This window comes from Lepidochelys kempii, chromosome 4 (assembly GCF_965140285.1).
Source record: "Lepidochelys kempii isolate rLepKem1 chromosome 4, rLepKem1.hap1, whole genome shotgun sequence".
Taxonomy (NCBI): Eukaryota; Metazoa; Chordata; order Testudines; family Cheloniidae; genus Lepidochelys; species Lepidochelys kempii.
In genome coordinates, this window is record NC_136383.1 from 72,161,611 (window position 1) to 72,176,372 (window position 14,762).

Below are 14,762 nucleotides of genomic sequence, written 5' to 3' on the forward strand. Positions count from 1 at the left end.
GTGAGGTGCTGTGGCCTACAATGTGCAGGAGGTCAGACTAGATGAGCATGAGAATCCCTTCTGACCTTAAAGTCTGTGACCTGGTTCAACTGCAGGTATTTTAATGAACAGTAGACATATGTATAGATACTAATATCACCTTTTGCAGCTGTTCAGCATTTCACAATTGAGTTGGGACACTTCTCTGGGTTTCACTTTTCTCTGAAGCATTAGGGTAGGGTCCTATGTTGGAAGCAGGATACTTTATGACTAGCACTAGGTATTATTTACATATCTCTTATGGGAAATCTATTAATAGTGCAGCTTCACCAGTGTTGGTAACAGTGAGAGCACTAGGATAGAAAGACACTGGTATTTTTACTACTGCCCTCTTCTTGGTGCAGGTCTAGAGAGGTAGTGATAAGAAGTGGCACTGCTCTCTATACTAGCGCACTCATTGGTAGTAGTTCAGTACTGAGAGAAAGCCCTGCAGTTCTTCCCTCACTGTCATCTAGACCTGAGCAGAGTCAGATGACACAGTGATGAAATGCTTGTGCATTTTCTACTGTATCACTACCCCAAGTGCAGCTGAAGTGCTGAGAGATTTCACAGAAAAGGTTATAAATCTGAGATGATTTGCCTTGTTTACACAAAGAAGTTACTCTTCTCCCTATTTAATGGATTCAGTATTTTAATAATCTGTTGAATGTACAATGTCACAATGAAAATATTCAGTATTTAATACAACAGTTCTTGCACGTTCAGTTTTCCTTGGTATCACCAGTCATTGGTGTAAGTAATTTCAAATGAAGATGACTTGCTCAGTAACAAATTGAGTGAGTGTATTTGTCCTTTTTTCTCTTTAGCAATGCTTTAACATCACAGGTGACTTGGAAATGGGAGCCATATCCAGTTTAGGACTCATGACAGGGTCCATGTAAACAGCAGGCATAAACACTATAATTTTGTAACCATTAAATACCAGCTTCGCAGTGAGGGTGTAAGAATTCTGCAATATATGTTGTCAAAATCCATATTTGGCTCTGGATTTGAAGTTACTTCACTAATGTAATTGGACTTTGATATCCCCTTTTCAGTATTCTATAACTTGTGGAACAGGGAGGAGGAGCATTTTAACTAACTTTTATGATGGCTCTCTGAGCTATTGTATGAGGTAAGAAAGCTTGGGAAAAAGTTCTTGGGGCCTGATTTTTATTCTCTTTCCTACCTCCCAAAGCTGTCTTTTTCTCTTCTCCCACCCTATTTGGTGTCTTGCCAGCCTCAGAACAGGCATTTGGTTAGCTCAGAGCTTCTGTATACAAGCATTTCCCGAGCAACAACCCCTGCAGTGTGAAACTGAACAGGCACATTTCATATATGTTCCTTTTCAGTTTCACTTGGGAAAGTACTTGTGCTCAAGAGTATAGTATTAGTGTCTGTGTGACTCCTGGGCACAGTATCTCCACAGGAGTCAGTAAATGGAAAAAACAGCTTGTTACAAGGGAAGGTGGATCCTAAGCTACTGGACTGCAGATGTGCTATATACTTGGTTGACTAAATGACACAACACTATTGCAAAAGCTAAAAAAAAAAATAAGCCAGAGTTTCCTTATGCTTGCTGCAGAGCTAGGCACTTAAGTGCAACAGAATTCTAGAGGCCCAGGGTAACAGTAGGGCTATTATGAAAAGTGTAACATGCAAAACTTAAATATTATCCAAAAATTCCCAATGGTGCATGCACAAATGCAAGAGAGAGGGAGATTTTTGGCATATTTGGTGATTATAATTTGATCTACTGTTTACTAGTTTTTCCTGTAATGCCTTGATTAAAGTTGGATCTTTGCAAAAAATACACTTCTTCCACTGTGCTGTGGAACCAATAGCATGTCACTAAAGTTGTTTATAGCGAATACTTCACATTTGGCTTAAGGAAAGTTCAGCTGGAGTTTTTCATTTAAATTGATCTTAAAGCTAATGCAATTCTTTCATTTATAATCATGTTTATGAATTTTGTACAAGAGGAAAAAGCAGTACATTTTTCTGGAAACAGGACTGGCTTTATAAATAATCTTAGTACATTAACCAGTTCCTTAAACTTAAGTGGCTGAATAAAGCAAAAATGTTGTTTAATCCCTTTGAAGTTTTATTTCTTCAAAAATGGGGAGTAAATGTCAGTTAACATGTCTATTAGAAGATATACATTTTAATATACATAAGGCCTATTGGTAGAGGTGGAGGAGTAATAAAAAGATTTATATGGCTATGCAGGAAGATTGAAAACAATGTTAGTGCAGAAAACATGGTGTATGTCAATGTTCTTCTTTGAGTTGTTGTCTTCATGGATTCCACTCTTGCTGTGCATCTGGCCCATGCACGTGAGATCAGGTTCTTATGGCCTGCAGTGTATGTTTGGGTCTGCACCTGTGTTCTATATTTCCTTGCCTGTTCTCCTCTTCCATGCCCCAAAAAACAGGGTATAAAGAGCAGAGCAAGCCCAACCATCCCTTGTTTCTTTCTTACTAACGATGGCAGCAAGACAGAAACCCTGCAGTGTCCAGTTACTTCTCTGTATTTAGTGTTAGTTAGTTAGTTTTAGTCTTTTTCCTGTTGGAAAAAATAAATGTGTTTAGTCAGATGTTTAGGTTTTAGGGCCTGCTTCACCCCCTCCAGCAAAAAAAAGAAAATACAGGAGCTCTAGCAATATGGAAGAAGTGAAATCCCTGGCATTTAAAACTTGACTCTCTCAAGAGAAATTTCAACACCACTTAATAGGTACTCTAGATGCTTTTGTTTACCTAGGTGAGAGATATGTTCCATTGAAGCTGGTTCAATAAAAGATATTACCTCACCCACATTGTCACTCTAGTATTTCATATATCACTTCTCAAAGTGGATTCAGAAAGCTAGAGAAGCATTCTTAAAATAGTTCCTCATGTAACACTCTATGTCCGTCTCCACAGATGCCAAAAGGAAGGCTGAAGTGAGACCTCAGTTCTCCAATCAGTCCCGCTCCATGAGTACTCCAGTGGGCTAAGATTTCACCCTGAATTTGCACACTATGTTGACTAAGAGGCCTCAGTTGTCTACCTCCGTTCTAGCATCAGATATGAGCTGAGGCATAAATTATTCTCTCCAGTGCCTACCAAGTCAGGACACGAACGAGCAGGCATCTGACTTGTCTTGGGCTCAACAGTTAAAGCATAGTCCAGTGGCCTGACATAAGTACATCTGGTGCCTCGTTACTGAGTGTTTAGCATGTATATGTAGTACCGACAAAACATGTGGACTGCCCTTGCTGCATCATTGGCCCCTTGGTACCTGGTGTGCAGGTACCATCTGTACTGGCACTTAAAGCATATATTTTACAGAGTGATCTAACTGTAGGATTAGTAAGTGTCAGTGAGGATGCTGATAGCTAAGCCACCAGTTAATGAGTCATCAGTACAGCAAATGAAGGAGGTATCTCCAGTACCAACATCATCCCCTGCCCAAATAGGGAAAATACAGCAGAGCCAGAGCACTCCTTAAAGGATGGCCTTCTCGCCCCTTTTTGAAAGAAGTATACTCCTTCTCTTGATCCTCATTGAGACTCAGTCGGGAATCCTTTCCTGTATAGCTACTCTCTCCCACTTGGGTAGCACAATATCATCAGGAAGCAACCTGGGAGTCACAGGGAACATCTGTCTTGGTACACCCATCCCCGAACCTATACCCTTATCAGCCTTGGCCCTGCTGGATACCTCTGCATATGCAGTCATATTCTCATAAGCCTGTAATTTCTTCCCTTTCTAAAGTTAGACTGCCCTTCCCAAAGAGGCAGTATAGACCAACTTAAGCAGGCCAGCTATTGCAGCCTCAGATACAGAGACAGGAGGAGGAGGAAAATTATATGGAACAACATCTACAAGGGAAGGAACAACTTTTCCCTGCTTTAATTTCCTCATCCTTCCCCTAGGAGGCAGTAAGAACTCATTGGATAGCTTCAGGGTGTTCCAGGACTTCATCAAGCATATGGAAAAGACTCTGGAGATATTTCTGGAAGTGGTACAAGAGAAATATGACAAGCTTCTGGAGAGCTTGCACTCTTCCATACCTGGCAGGCAAGCAATGCTGACAAATGAGGAGTTGTTGTAGCCTGCAGAAGACCTTTGGCAGACTCCAGCCACACTCAAGTGTTCAGACAGAAGGAACAAAGTCTCTTCATATGCCTACTTAGATAGGGCTGTCCCATAACCATTGTTTAAGTAGGACTCCTTCTACCTACTTCTAAGCAAATGGACAACTGCTTGTTAGTCACCAAAAGTGGACAATCACTTGAAGAAAGGTTACTGTACCTTCAAGACACATTCTCCGAGATGCATTGTCCACCTGGATTCCATGACCTACCTTCCTTTCGGGCTATTACAGAATCCCTGCTCCTCCAGGTTTGTGCATTGGTGAAGGAATCTGAGGGATGGTTGGGCTAATTGCCTTTTATGCCCTTGAATGGATGGAAGCACACTTCTAGGGCATATATGTGGCCTCAATTGATGCTGATCAAAAGAATCCAATCTCATGTGTATGGTGTTCATGTGCACCAACAGTAGAGTCTGTGGGCAACAAATCTTCAAAAGACACAGTTTATCTAAGGTAAGTAACCATTTTTTAATAGAAGCCCAAAAATTGTAACAAAGGTATTGTAGCTAGATGGGTTCTTTGAATTATTACTAGACCTCAAGATTGGTCAATGGATTAAATAAGCAAATGGAAAGTAATAGAGAATTTAGGCTTGTTTTAATAAATAGGTGAGTATTTGCAAGTGTTTATGCCTCTTTGTGGCCATAATCCCTTCTGAAAAGTCTTAAATTCCATCAGTTTTCAGGCTGAGTGCATATGACTTCAATAAGACTGGCCTTTAATGTATTGATGAAGGAATAGTCCTTTTTGAAACACTTTTGTTGCCCACATAACCGTGTTTTGGGTATTGCAAGTAGTAGAATTCTTGATTACAGTAATTCTTTAATGAAACTGAAGGCAATTCATGTTAGTCTCACTATGATATTCCATTATTGCATTCTGCTTTTGTCTTTGTCGCTGCAATAGTAACTTTCTTTAATTTCAGGTAGGAGGGTATTCCAGTTACACAATGCTGATAATAGGGCTTCATTAATTCATTGCCTTTGGCCTCCTGCTCATCCACAAAAGGACTCAAACGAGAGAGAGAGAGACTATAAGATGTCTGTGTATCTGCCTCTAGTCTTTGTGGTTTGCTGAAGCTGCAAAAAATATAAGAACTGAATAACAAAATGCAGTTTAATTACGGGTGTTAAGCAGAGCTTGAAAAATTTACCAGACCCCTATTATCTGAAGTGTAATCCAGATAGAAGGTAACAGCAAAGGATACACATCAGTGAGAATCAGGGCAAAGTGTTTTCAGTCTGGGTGGAAATCTGGCTTCATTGGATTAGCACCAAAGAACTGGAATGATATAAAGACACAAAACAAAAATAAAAATATTCAGAGACACTATAAAATACTTATTACAATAATAATCACAGATACAAAGGCTGAATTTAGGTAAAGGTGAAGGACTATATTTCAGTTTCTGAGTACTGTCTTTCTTTTCTTTTCCAGTATTTAAATGGTAGGTCTAGATTTCTACACAAAATCTGTTTGCACAAGAGGTTTTCACTGTTCATTGTGTCAGTTTATAAAGTGTGGCAGTAAAATCATGGACCATAGCTCAGAATAGTTTTGTTTAATTTAAAATCTATACTTTGTCCCAACAAGCTCAACACCAGTTCTTTGTGTGTGTGTTGCATATTTGGATTGGTTTGGTGGAAAATGGGAATAGGTACTGAAAAAGCAATTAAATTGGGTAAAAGTGTCCGTATTCAAGGTCAGGTAAAAGTGGTAATTTACACTCTACTAAACACTGGTCTTCGAACACCATATATGAGTGTCTTTTTCTATGAGGAATTAGTGTGGCTTATGAAATAAATTGCATAATATGTGCCTTGAATGTCCATTTTATAACTTTGAGAGTTTTTTAGATCTATTCTTTTCAGGAATTGTCTTTTCCAGAAGTAGTAAAAATCTCACTCTCTCTATTAAAATTTTGTTTATACCAGGGCTCTATTTCATATAGAGGAGCGCATTAAACTTCATATTCAATTACTTATGGGATATAAATTTAGGATTATATGCTCCCCACAGTGCATAGTAAAATGCCTGCTGATTCCCTAGGAAGTTTGTAGAGGAATCAAGACAATGATGTGGCCATTAGTTTGTAACTAAACGTTTGGCTATTTTGTTCAGTGCATTATTGTCACATTTACTTCCCAGTGACAAGATCTGCTCCCATTTGGGCCACTGTTATTTCTGCCCTTTGTTTCTTTTCTTTCCCATCCTTCCTCTTCTCCGTCTTTGTGAGCCCTCGGTTTTCTCTGCATTTCCTTCTGTTCAGCAACTTCCAGTTTCAGACCCAGTGTGCTTCACTCCCTCCTATTTCTGCATTTCATCTGCTAAAATGCTCAATATAAAATACTTTAATGTTGACAGTGAAGTATCATTGTATCATTTTAGAGTTGAAACTCCAGTATGATTCATAGGGAGAGAGGAGTGAGAGTCAATTTCAGGCTGTCTTCAGACTCAGGCAAACTTCACTGAATCAGGTGACCTTCTAAACATGAACCATGTTTTTATCTCTGAAGCCAAGAGAGCTAGAAACTTACTTAAAAAGAAAAAAAGAAAAAAAAAAAAGGGTGGGGTGGGGGAAGGAAGCTGAGCTTCGACACAGTTTAGATACATCTTGTGGGCCACACAGATATACCTTACAGGTTGTATGTTTGACACCACTGGTTTATACTGATTGTTGAGTATTTACTTCCATTTACTGTGCAAAATACTTCTCCTTTTTTTCCCCAGCAGTTTTGTAAAGGGTGATGCAGCTGCGTTTTTACCCATCATCAGTTATTCCTTCACATCCTTCTCAACTTACATAGCAGAACTTTTGGTGGAATCTGATGTAGAGCTCACGGCTAAAAGCGATTTGCGTTTTATTGAAGCTATCTATAAGGTATCTAACTTTATGTTCATTGAACAAGAAAAGCAGTTTTTAAGTATGACCTGATACTTACATGGCCAAACATTTAATATGCGTCTCTGCTGGCTAATAGAATAATTTTGGAAATATTGGTGACACAATCATTTGGTAACTCCTGCACAAGAGGTTTGTCTAAACTTAGCTGTGTTGATTTGTAAAGCATATTCAATGTGTCTTTTGCTTGGTGTCTAGAGTCAAGATTTCAGAAGAGCCATGACCTGTATGTGGCAGGTCCAAATTTTGATTTATAACTTAATGAAAACAGTGAAGGTTGATATTAGCTCAACTTTACTCTTTGGCTGATACTATTATTGTTTGTATTATTGTAGTTGCTAAGCCCGCCAGTCATGGACTAGGACTCATTGTGCTGGATCCTGTACAGACAGAGAACAAAAAGACAATCCCTGCCCCAAAGAGCTTACACCAAAGTGTAAGACAAGCGACAACAAATAGGTACAGGCAGATTGATAGAATACAGGGGAAAAAATGAGACAGTAGTGGTCAGAATGAGAAGCTGTGGTATCAACATATCAGAAGCCTAGCCAGTGTCAAGTTATTAGCAAATACTGTGAAATATTTTTCTATTAAATGACATCTTAAATCAACAGACTGTAGATATGTAAGCTTACCTGAAACATTCATTGTGCAATGTATTATGCTGCCTAAAGTTGACTGAGTGTGTGTCTTATTGCCACTGAGGAAATTAAAACCAATTCTAAGTGTTCATTTTGCAAACAACTGTTCTTGAGTTGTTCTTATGATGTACCTTTCACACTGGTGTCTATAACTAAGCTACATGAAAATTTGATCTTTTTGATACTTCCCCAGTAATCTCATCAAGAGTATTAGAAATTCTGTACAATCTTAATATTAAAGATACATTAGATTTAAAAATCTAAGAATTACTTGCATCATATCCCGATTATTTTACTGTTGATCTAGTTTATAATAATTGGAGAAATTACAATTTGCTACTTAAAGTTGTTTTATATCAATCCTCATGGTGAGTATTGAGTAGAGGGAATAATGCCAAACTCTGTGGCTGGAGGGAAGTATGGGTTAGAGAATACATTGTGTAGGAAAAAATGTGCACCATAGGTTACAATAACATAAGGAATATTTAAGAGTTGCTATTTCATATATAAAAACACATTTCACTCTTACATGCTAATTAAATGAAAGTGAGCTGGCTAAAGCTCAGCACAGACAAGAATGAGAAGATGATGTTGGCTGCAGGAAGCAATTGGAGGAGAGGATGGATGTAATATTGGTTTCCTTGCTTGAAAGAGTGTCTGCCATGAGCTAACTTGGTTTGCAACTATGGATGATTTTGGACACCCTCCCTCCCCATGGTTGCAGTGAGGTGATTCTATAGTACTAAACCAGTCAATTTATTACAATCTGGTTCTGACTAAGAGGTTATGAATTCTCCTTTTGAAGACAGACCTTGCCACTGTTACCCACATCTGTTACTGTAAGATTAGACTTTTGCAATAGACTGTACTTGGTGCTACACCTTAAAAGAGTTTGTAGGCTGAAACTGGTGCAGAACACAATAGTGGGTCATTATTGAGCAGAACATCTCATTAGGAGCATGTGACACCAGTTCATTGAGATCTGTGCTGTCTGTCTGGTCTCCAGTTAGTTTAAGGTGTTGGCTATGATCTCTAAAGTCCTAAATGGCCTGCAATCTGCATATCTTGGGGATCCCTTTTTTCCCAGTGGCATACTGCCACGGTTGCAGTCAGCTGTGGTGCACAAGTGGGATTTCAACTTATAAAAAGATGGGGGGTTGTGTGTGAGACGTTGTGTGTGGGCTCCATGGCTCTGGAAGTTGCTCCCTCACCTTGGTCCAAAATAGCTTGATTTTGGGTAATCCTATGGGCTTTCCTCTGGCTTTTGGAGTGTGTTGAGGGTATACTCCTTACATTATGAAGGGATGAAAAGGAGCTTTTTTATAGGTGCCTGGCCAGTTCTTTTCTGATTGACTGCTTAATGCTTCTGGTGTTACTAACTGAGGGTGTCTCTTCACTGCAGCTGGGACCGTACTTCCTTCTTCAGGTAGACAGTAGGTTAGCACACTAAAAGTATCAGTACTTGGGTGGCTAGCCCTATTGCTGCCCATGCTGCTGCTGCAGCCACACTGCTATTTTTAGGATGCTTGCTTGAGCAGAGCTAGCAAGTATCGGTCTACCTGAAAACATGCTTTCAGCTGCAGTGTACATGTACCCTGAGAGCTAGGCTGTTAAGCCTGTAAATGCATCCTCTTTTTATATTTTTATTCTTTTAAAATTGAAATAAAATCTGAACAGCAGTTATTAATTTTAACTTTGTCTTATATGGTTAGGTAATAAATATTGTAATGTAATTTGTTGCTAGCTGGTTTGTTAATGTGTGTTTCAGTTTAATCTAAAGATTGTACACAAAAATCTTCCCATCAAGTTTGTGTTCATAATGTTCTATTAATGAATATCCAAGATTTCTAACCTTTAGATCTTGATTCAAACTGAATCAAACTATCAGCTGTTTTTACAAGAGTTTTTTTTCCCCCTCATGGAATTGAATAGACTAATTTGTCAAGTTATTTTTTTGAAAATTTCTTTATAGTTTTAAACCTTCCAAATTTTAAGTCATCATGTTTTAAACATAAATATGAAAATTTACAGGGATTTCTGCTTGTTATATACAGACTGCAGTATAGGTTTTTCACTGGTACAGAGTGTAATTATCCTTAAATTACCCTATAAATATGTCGTATACCTGGGTTAAAAGTAGGTGTGTGGTGCCATCTTAGTTAAGACACTTTACAAAGGTGTGGGTTGTTTTTTTGTTGTTGGGTATTTTTGCTTTTTTGGGGGGTGGGGGGCTGGGGGTCTTTTGTTGTGAGGGGAAAATACTCAAATGTAGGTTTTTAGCTGGGTAGAGATGTGCTGCCCATTTTAACATTAAGTAAAAATATGGTTTCAATTCTCATATTCCTGTAAGTGTCAGTTATTGTTGAAATAAACATCATACTGATATCAATAGATTAAGAATAAAAATATTTGACTTTTGCAGAGCTTTATATTTAATCCAAAGAGGTTCACATAAATCCTTTTGTCAGATTTTTTAAGGTGTTTTGTGAAATTCTGCTTTTTTGTTATAGCAATGCACTTCACTACATAACACTACACTTCGTATCTATGATTCTGTACATTTTCTAATTATAAGGGGATTTAAGCGCTATAATAGGTTTGTATGGGAGGTTGTAGAATCCCCGTAATTGGAAATTTTTTAAAACAAGCCAGACAAACACCTGTCATGGATGGTCTAGGTTTACTTGGTTCTGCCTCAGTGCAGGGGGCTGGATTTGGTGACTAATTGAGGTCCCTTCCAGGCCTTCACTTCTATGATTTTATGATTCTCTCTCTCTAGAGCTGAAACAAATAAAACTGTTTTTACTGTGCATTCTTATTTCTGGAACTCTCCAAAACTTTCTTCCAAACTTGCTTAGTTATTTAGACATGTATTATGTTTGGTATTTGTATTTGCTTTTGTTTTTTAAGGAGTGATTTGATTTAAGAGTGCCTGTTAGATTGGCATATGATGGGAGTTCCAATTATGGGGGCAGCTTAGAATATACAAAGACCAACATGTGAAAAGATTCACTGGTAAAAGCAAAGGGGGCAAAAGGGGCAATTGTGCAAAAATATAGTTTCTACAGAACAGAGAATATACAGAGGTTTGGGAAACTAATTAAGTTTTACTCTCTTGCAGCTACTTCGAGATCAGTTTCAATACAAACCAGTTTTAACAAAACAGCAGTTTCTCCAGTGTGGCTTTGCAGAAAGGAAAATACAGATTGTTTGTGACATTATCAGTGCTGTGATGAAAAAGCATAAGGAATTAAGTAATATGAATAAGGTACTGAGCAGGGTGACTGAGCAGGTGATACTTCAGATATGATTTACAGTTTTTGAGAAAAAGATTAACTATATTTTGTAACATATTTCAGTTCAAATGTTGCCTTAACTAGAAAAAGAACTATGATAATGATCACTGAAGTTAGAATAGGGAGGAAAACTGTAAATCGGAGTCCATCCCCTTACAAATTCAGTATGTACTCTCCCAATATGGATTCTCAAACTTCATTGCACTGCGACCCCCTTCTGACAAGAAAAATTACTATACGACCCCAGGAGGGGGGACCAAAGTCTGAGCCCGCTCAAACCCCGCCATCCTGTGTGTGTGTAGGGGGGAACATAGCCAAAGGGCTTCAGCCAAAGGGTGGCAGGAGCCCTGTAACCTGAGCCCCATCACCCAGGGTTGAAGCCCTCAGATTTTGGCTTCAGCCCCACATAGTGGGACTCGGGCTCCAGCAAGTCTAACGCCAGCCTTGGCAACCCATTAAAATGGGGTTGCGATCCAGTTTCAGAACCACTGACATAGACATATTAACATTTTGTAGTGAACATAGAAAATTTCAAGCAAAGATAAACAAATTCATGCCTATTAACAATAAGTTTCATGTACTCTGTTACGCTTCTGGATGTAGTGAGAATACCATTGCAAAACAGTTCATTGTACTTCTGGAACAACTGTTAAGGTAGATAGGAACAAAAATTGAACATTTGCTCGTTTGGAGTGGGGATTTTTTTTTTTTTTTTTTTTTAATTTTCTGAAAAATGTGACACTAACAGTACAGTGTTCGAAAACAAACTTTTAAGTCCAAGCATTTGCAACAAATTGTGTGGCTATATATTCTTACTGCTTGTATGTGAGTTTTAGTTGGATTTCACAATACACATTTTGGGTCTTATTTATATATAGATCTTAATATATATTGATTTAGTATTAGGGCAAGTAAGAAATCTAACATATCATTTGATACTGGGTGTATGGGCAAGTTCCTTTCAGAAAAGAAATTTGAAACTTGCTCCTCTCTCCTACGAATTTGTAGGATATAGATAGTGGTGGCCAAAGTGCAGCTCGCGGAGCCCTCCATTGCCCCCCGGTCCCATTCTCTGCCTACCAGACTAGGGGGGACAGGAAGAGCTCGGGGCTTCTGCCCAATGGGGAAGGAAGGGTCTCGGGGCTTCAGCCCCACAGGAGGCACCTGCCTCCCACAGAGCAGAATTCCTTAGCCCCACCACACTGCTGCAGAGCAGGAGCCCTGTAGGGCTGAAGCTCTGAACCCTGGCAGGCATGCCCGGCTCTTGAACTTCTGAAGATTATCACATGTGGCTTGGAGGATCAGTAAGTTTGGCCACTCCTGATATAGATAATCATTGCATGTAACACTAGCGTTAAGAAGTTCTATTCTATGCATTTGTAACTTGTGACCCTTATTGCTATAAGGATATATTTTTCTACATTTTTTTTAAAAAAAATTCAGTGTTAAATACCTTACAAATATTTTTTTCTTTTATATCCATGATCAGGCTAGACCCAGCTTCATATGTGCAAAATGTGGTTTGTACATTAGATTCATTTTCAGGTGTTTGATTTATCCACTATTAGCATTCTTAATTTTATATTTTTTTCTATTTTTGGTCAACATTTTATCATGAAAAAATCTAAATGTGTTTCATATGTATGATATACAATCGGATCATATAGTGATAATTTTTAACAGTTTATTTCAGGGGGAAAATGACTGCTAATGTGGGTTTTTTGTTTATTTTGAAGGCCAAATCTCAAACAAGAAAAAAAAACAGGTCTTTAAAATCTGAGTCACAGGCAAATTGTGAGAAACTTCTTGCTGTTCCTGTTTGCAGGACTGCGATTTCTCAGCAGGTATGAAATAGAAAATTGTTTGCTTTTTTATGTATACAGTTTAAAGTTCTTTGACACTGGTGATATTAACAAATCAGATTAGGACTGATCTGCAGTTGTTCAGCAAGCCAGTACCTTCCTAGAATGTAAGCTTTCACTTAAAATAAACAAAAACAAAAACTTCAGTTGTGAAGATAAGTGTAAAAACAAGATGGAAACAGATGTAAAGAGTGGCTCTGAGAAATGTGCTCTGCTTCAGTTCACACTGAAGTCTAATGATGGTATTTAAAGTATCATTATAATTTAACTGTTCTATTGGTGATCAAATTGCAAGAAAGGAGAGGCATAAACATAATCTATTGATGGTGGGAAGAACTTGGGCTGTGAATGTAGTCTGAACTCTTTCCAATCTGACCGTAGGTAATGCTACAATAATCTGTCATCAGAAATACTTTTTGATATTCTGCCAAAATCTGAAAATGTCTCTTCATAACACATTTCTCATTTCTCAGTACTGTATGTTTGATCTACTAGCCTCTGCTACTGAGGGAGGCAAAGAGCTTTTACTCTTATTCTTTGCCATAGAGGCAGCAAAGTTACACCCTGCAGAACTTTACAGAACTGTAATTGCTTAGTAAATCCAGACAGTCTCTGCTCAATGCCAGAACATAGCACCACTAGCTGTTAAAATCTGTCCCTGTCACAAAGATTACCTGCTTCTGGTGTGATTTACCACCTGGCCATACCCTTTCTGGATGATAAAGTAGAATGGGGAACATGTGGGACTCCTATGGACAGATAATCCACATCTGCTTTGAAGAGAGGAATCTATCAGCCGCACTAAAATATGCATTAATCAACTAGCATTGAAGAAACCATTGATTGATGATTGCAACTCTGCAAACCGTTGACCATTAGTTACCTCCCTTTTTAAAGCATGCTAATTGAGAAGCTAGCAGAGAAATCTCCAGATCTACCTTTCAGCTGCCAGTGTTCTGGGTCCTTTTCATTTCAGCTTTTGGCCAGTGCATAATACAGGAAAAGAGCTTATTGCTATGGACAGGAGTAGGTCTTCTATCATAGACAAGAGAAATTGATTCCTATTCATTTTGCTAAATTTCTTGTGACACTTGATACTATTGATCACCCAGTACACCTGTCCAGTCTCCAAGAGATTTCAGGGGAAAATGGAAGTACTCTAAAATGGCTCAGATTCTTATCGTGCTGAAATCAGAAGGTCATCATGGACACCTGCTCTTCCACTTCCAAAGCCATCACCTCTGGAGTCCCACAGTGCACATGATTCTTCCCTTTATTATCCTGTCACCAATAGGAAGCCATCAAGGGAATGTGTACACTGCAATTAGACACCTGTAGCTGACTGGGTCTCTGGCCAATGGACTGTTTAATTATGGTGTAGACATTTGGGCTTGGGCAGCAGACTGAGCTCTGGGACTCTCCCACCTTGTAGGATTCTAGAGCCTGGGTTCCAGCCTGAGCCCAAATATCTACACTGCAACTAAACAGCCCCTTGGCCCAATCCCTGCAAACCTGAGCCAGGTGGTATGAGCCAGCTGCTCGTACCACCTGGCTTTAAATTGTGCTATAGACATACCCTGAGAGATTCTTAAAACAGGCTGAAGTGCAGGTAGTACATGAATGACACCTCAAGTTCCCTTCCAGCCATATGTTTCTATGATATGTATAATGACAGGTTTCAGAGTAGCAGCCGTGTTAGTCTGTATTCGCAAAAAGAAAAGGAGTACTTGTGGCACCTTAGAGACTAACAAATGCCACAAGGTGCCACAAGTACTCCTTTTCTTTTTATGATATGTATGTGACTTCCACACTTGATTATTGTAACTTGTACCTTGTAATGAAGCCACGCAGCCTGAAAAAGTTCAACTGATATAAAATGCAAAAGTTCATTTGCTTAGCAGTGCAC

General features: G+C 38.8%; 1 protein-coding gene across 8 annotated transcripts in view; it reads left to right on the forward strand.

The window, feature by feature from the left end:
- Window positions 1-14,762, forward strand: part of CEP44 (centrosomal protein 44) — a 155,701-nt gene that overhangs the window by 10,760 nt on the left and 130,179 nt on the right. For 5 of the 8 annotated variants that reach the window (XR_012158636.2, XR_012158637.2, XM_073341653.2 and 2 more), the window contains exons 3-5: window positions 6,886-7,036; window positions 10,820-10,990; window positions 12,731-12,838. Coding sequence is in view for 5 of the 8 variants with exons in the window: in XM_073341653.2 (XP_073197754.1) it covers window positions 6,886-7,036; window positions 10,820-10,990; window positions 12,731-12,838 (430 nt within the window). In the remaining 3 variants the exon portion in view is untranslated. The remainder of the gene's footprint in view (window positions 1-6,885; window positions 7,037-10,819; window positions 10,991-12,730; window positions 12,839-14,762) is intronic. The other 3 variants (XR_012158635.2, XM_073341655.2, XM_073341656.2) reach the window with 2 other exon arrangements.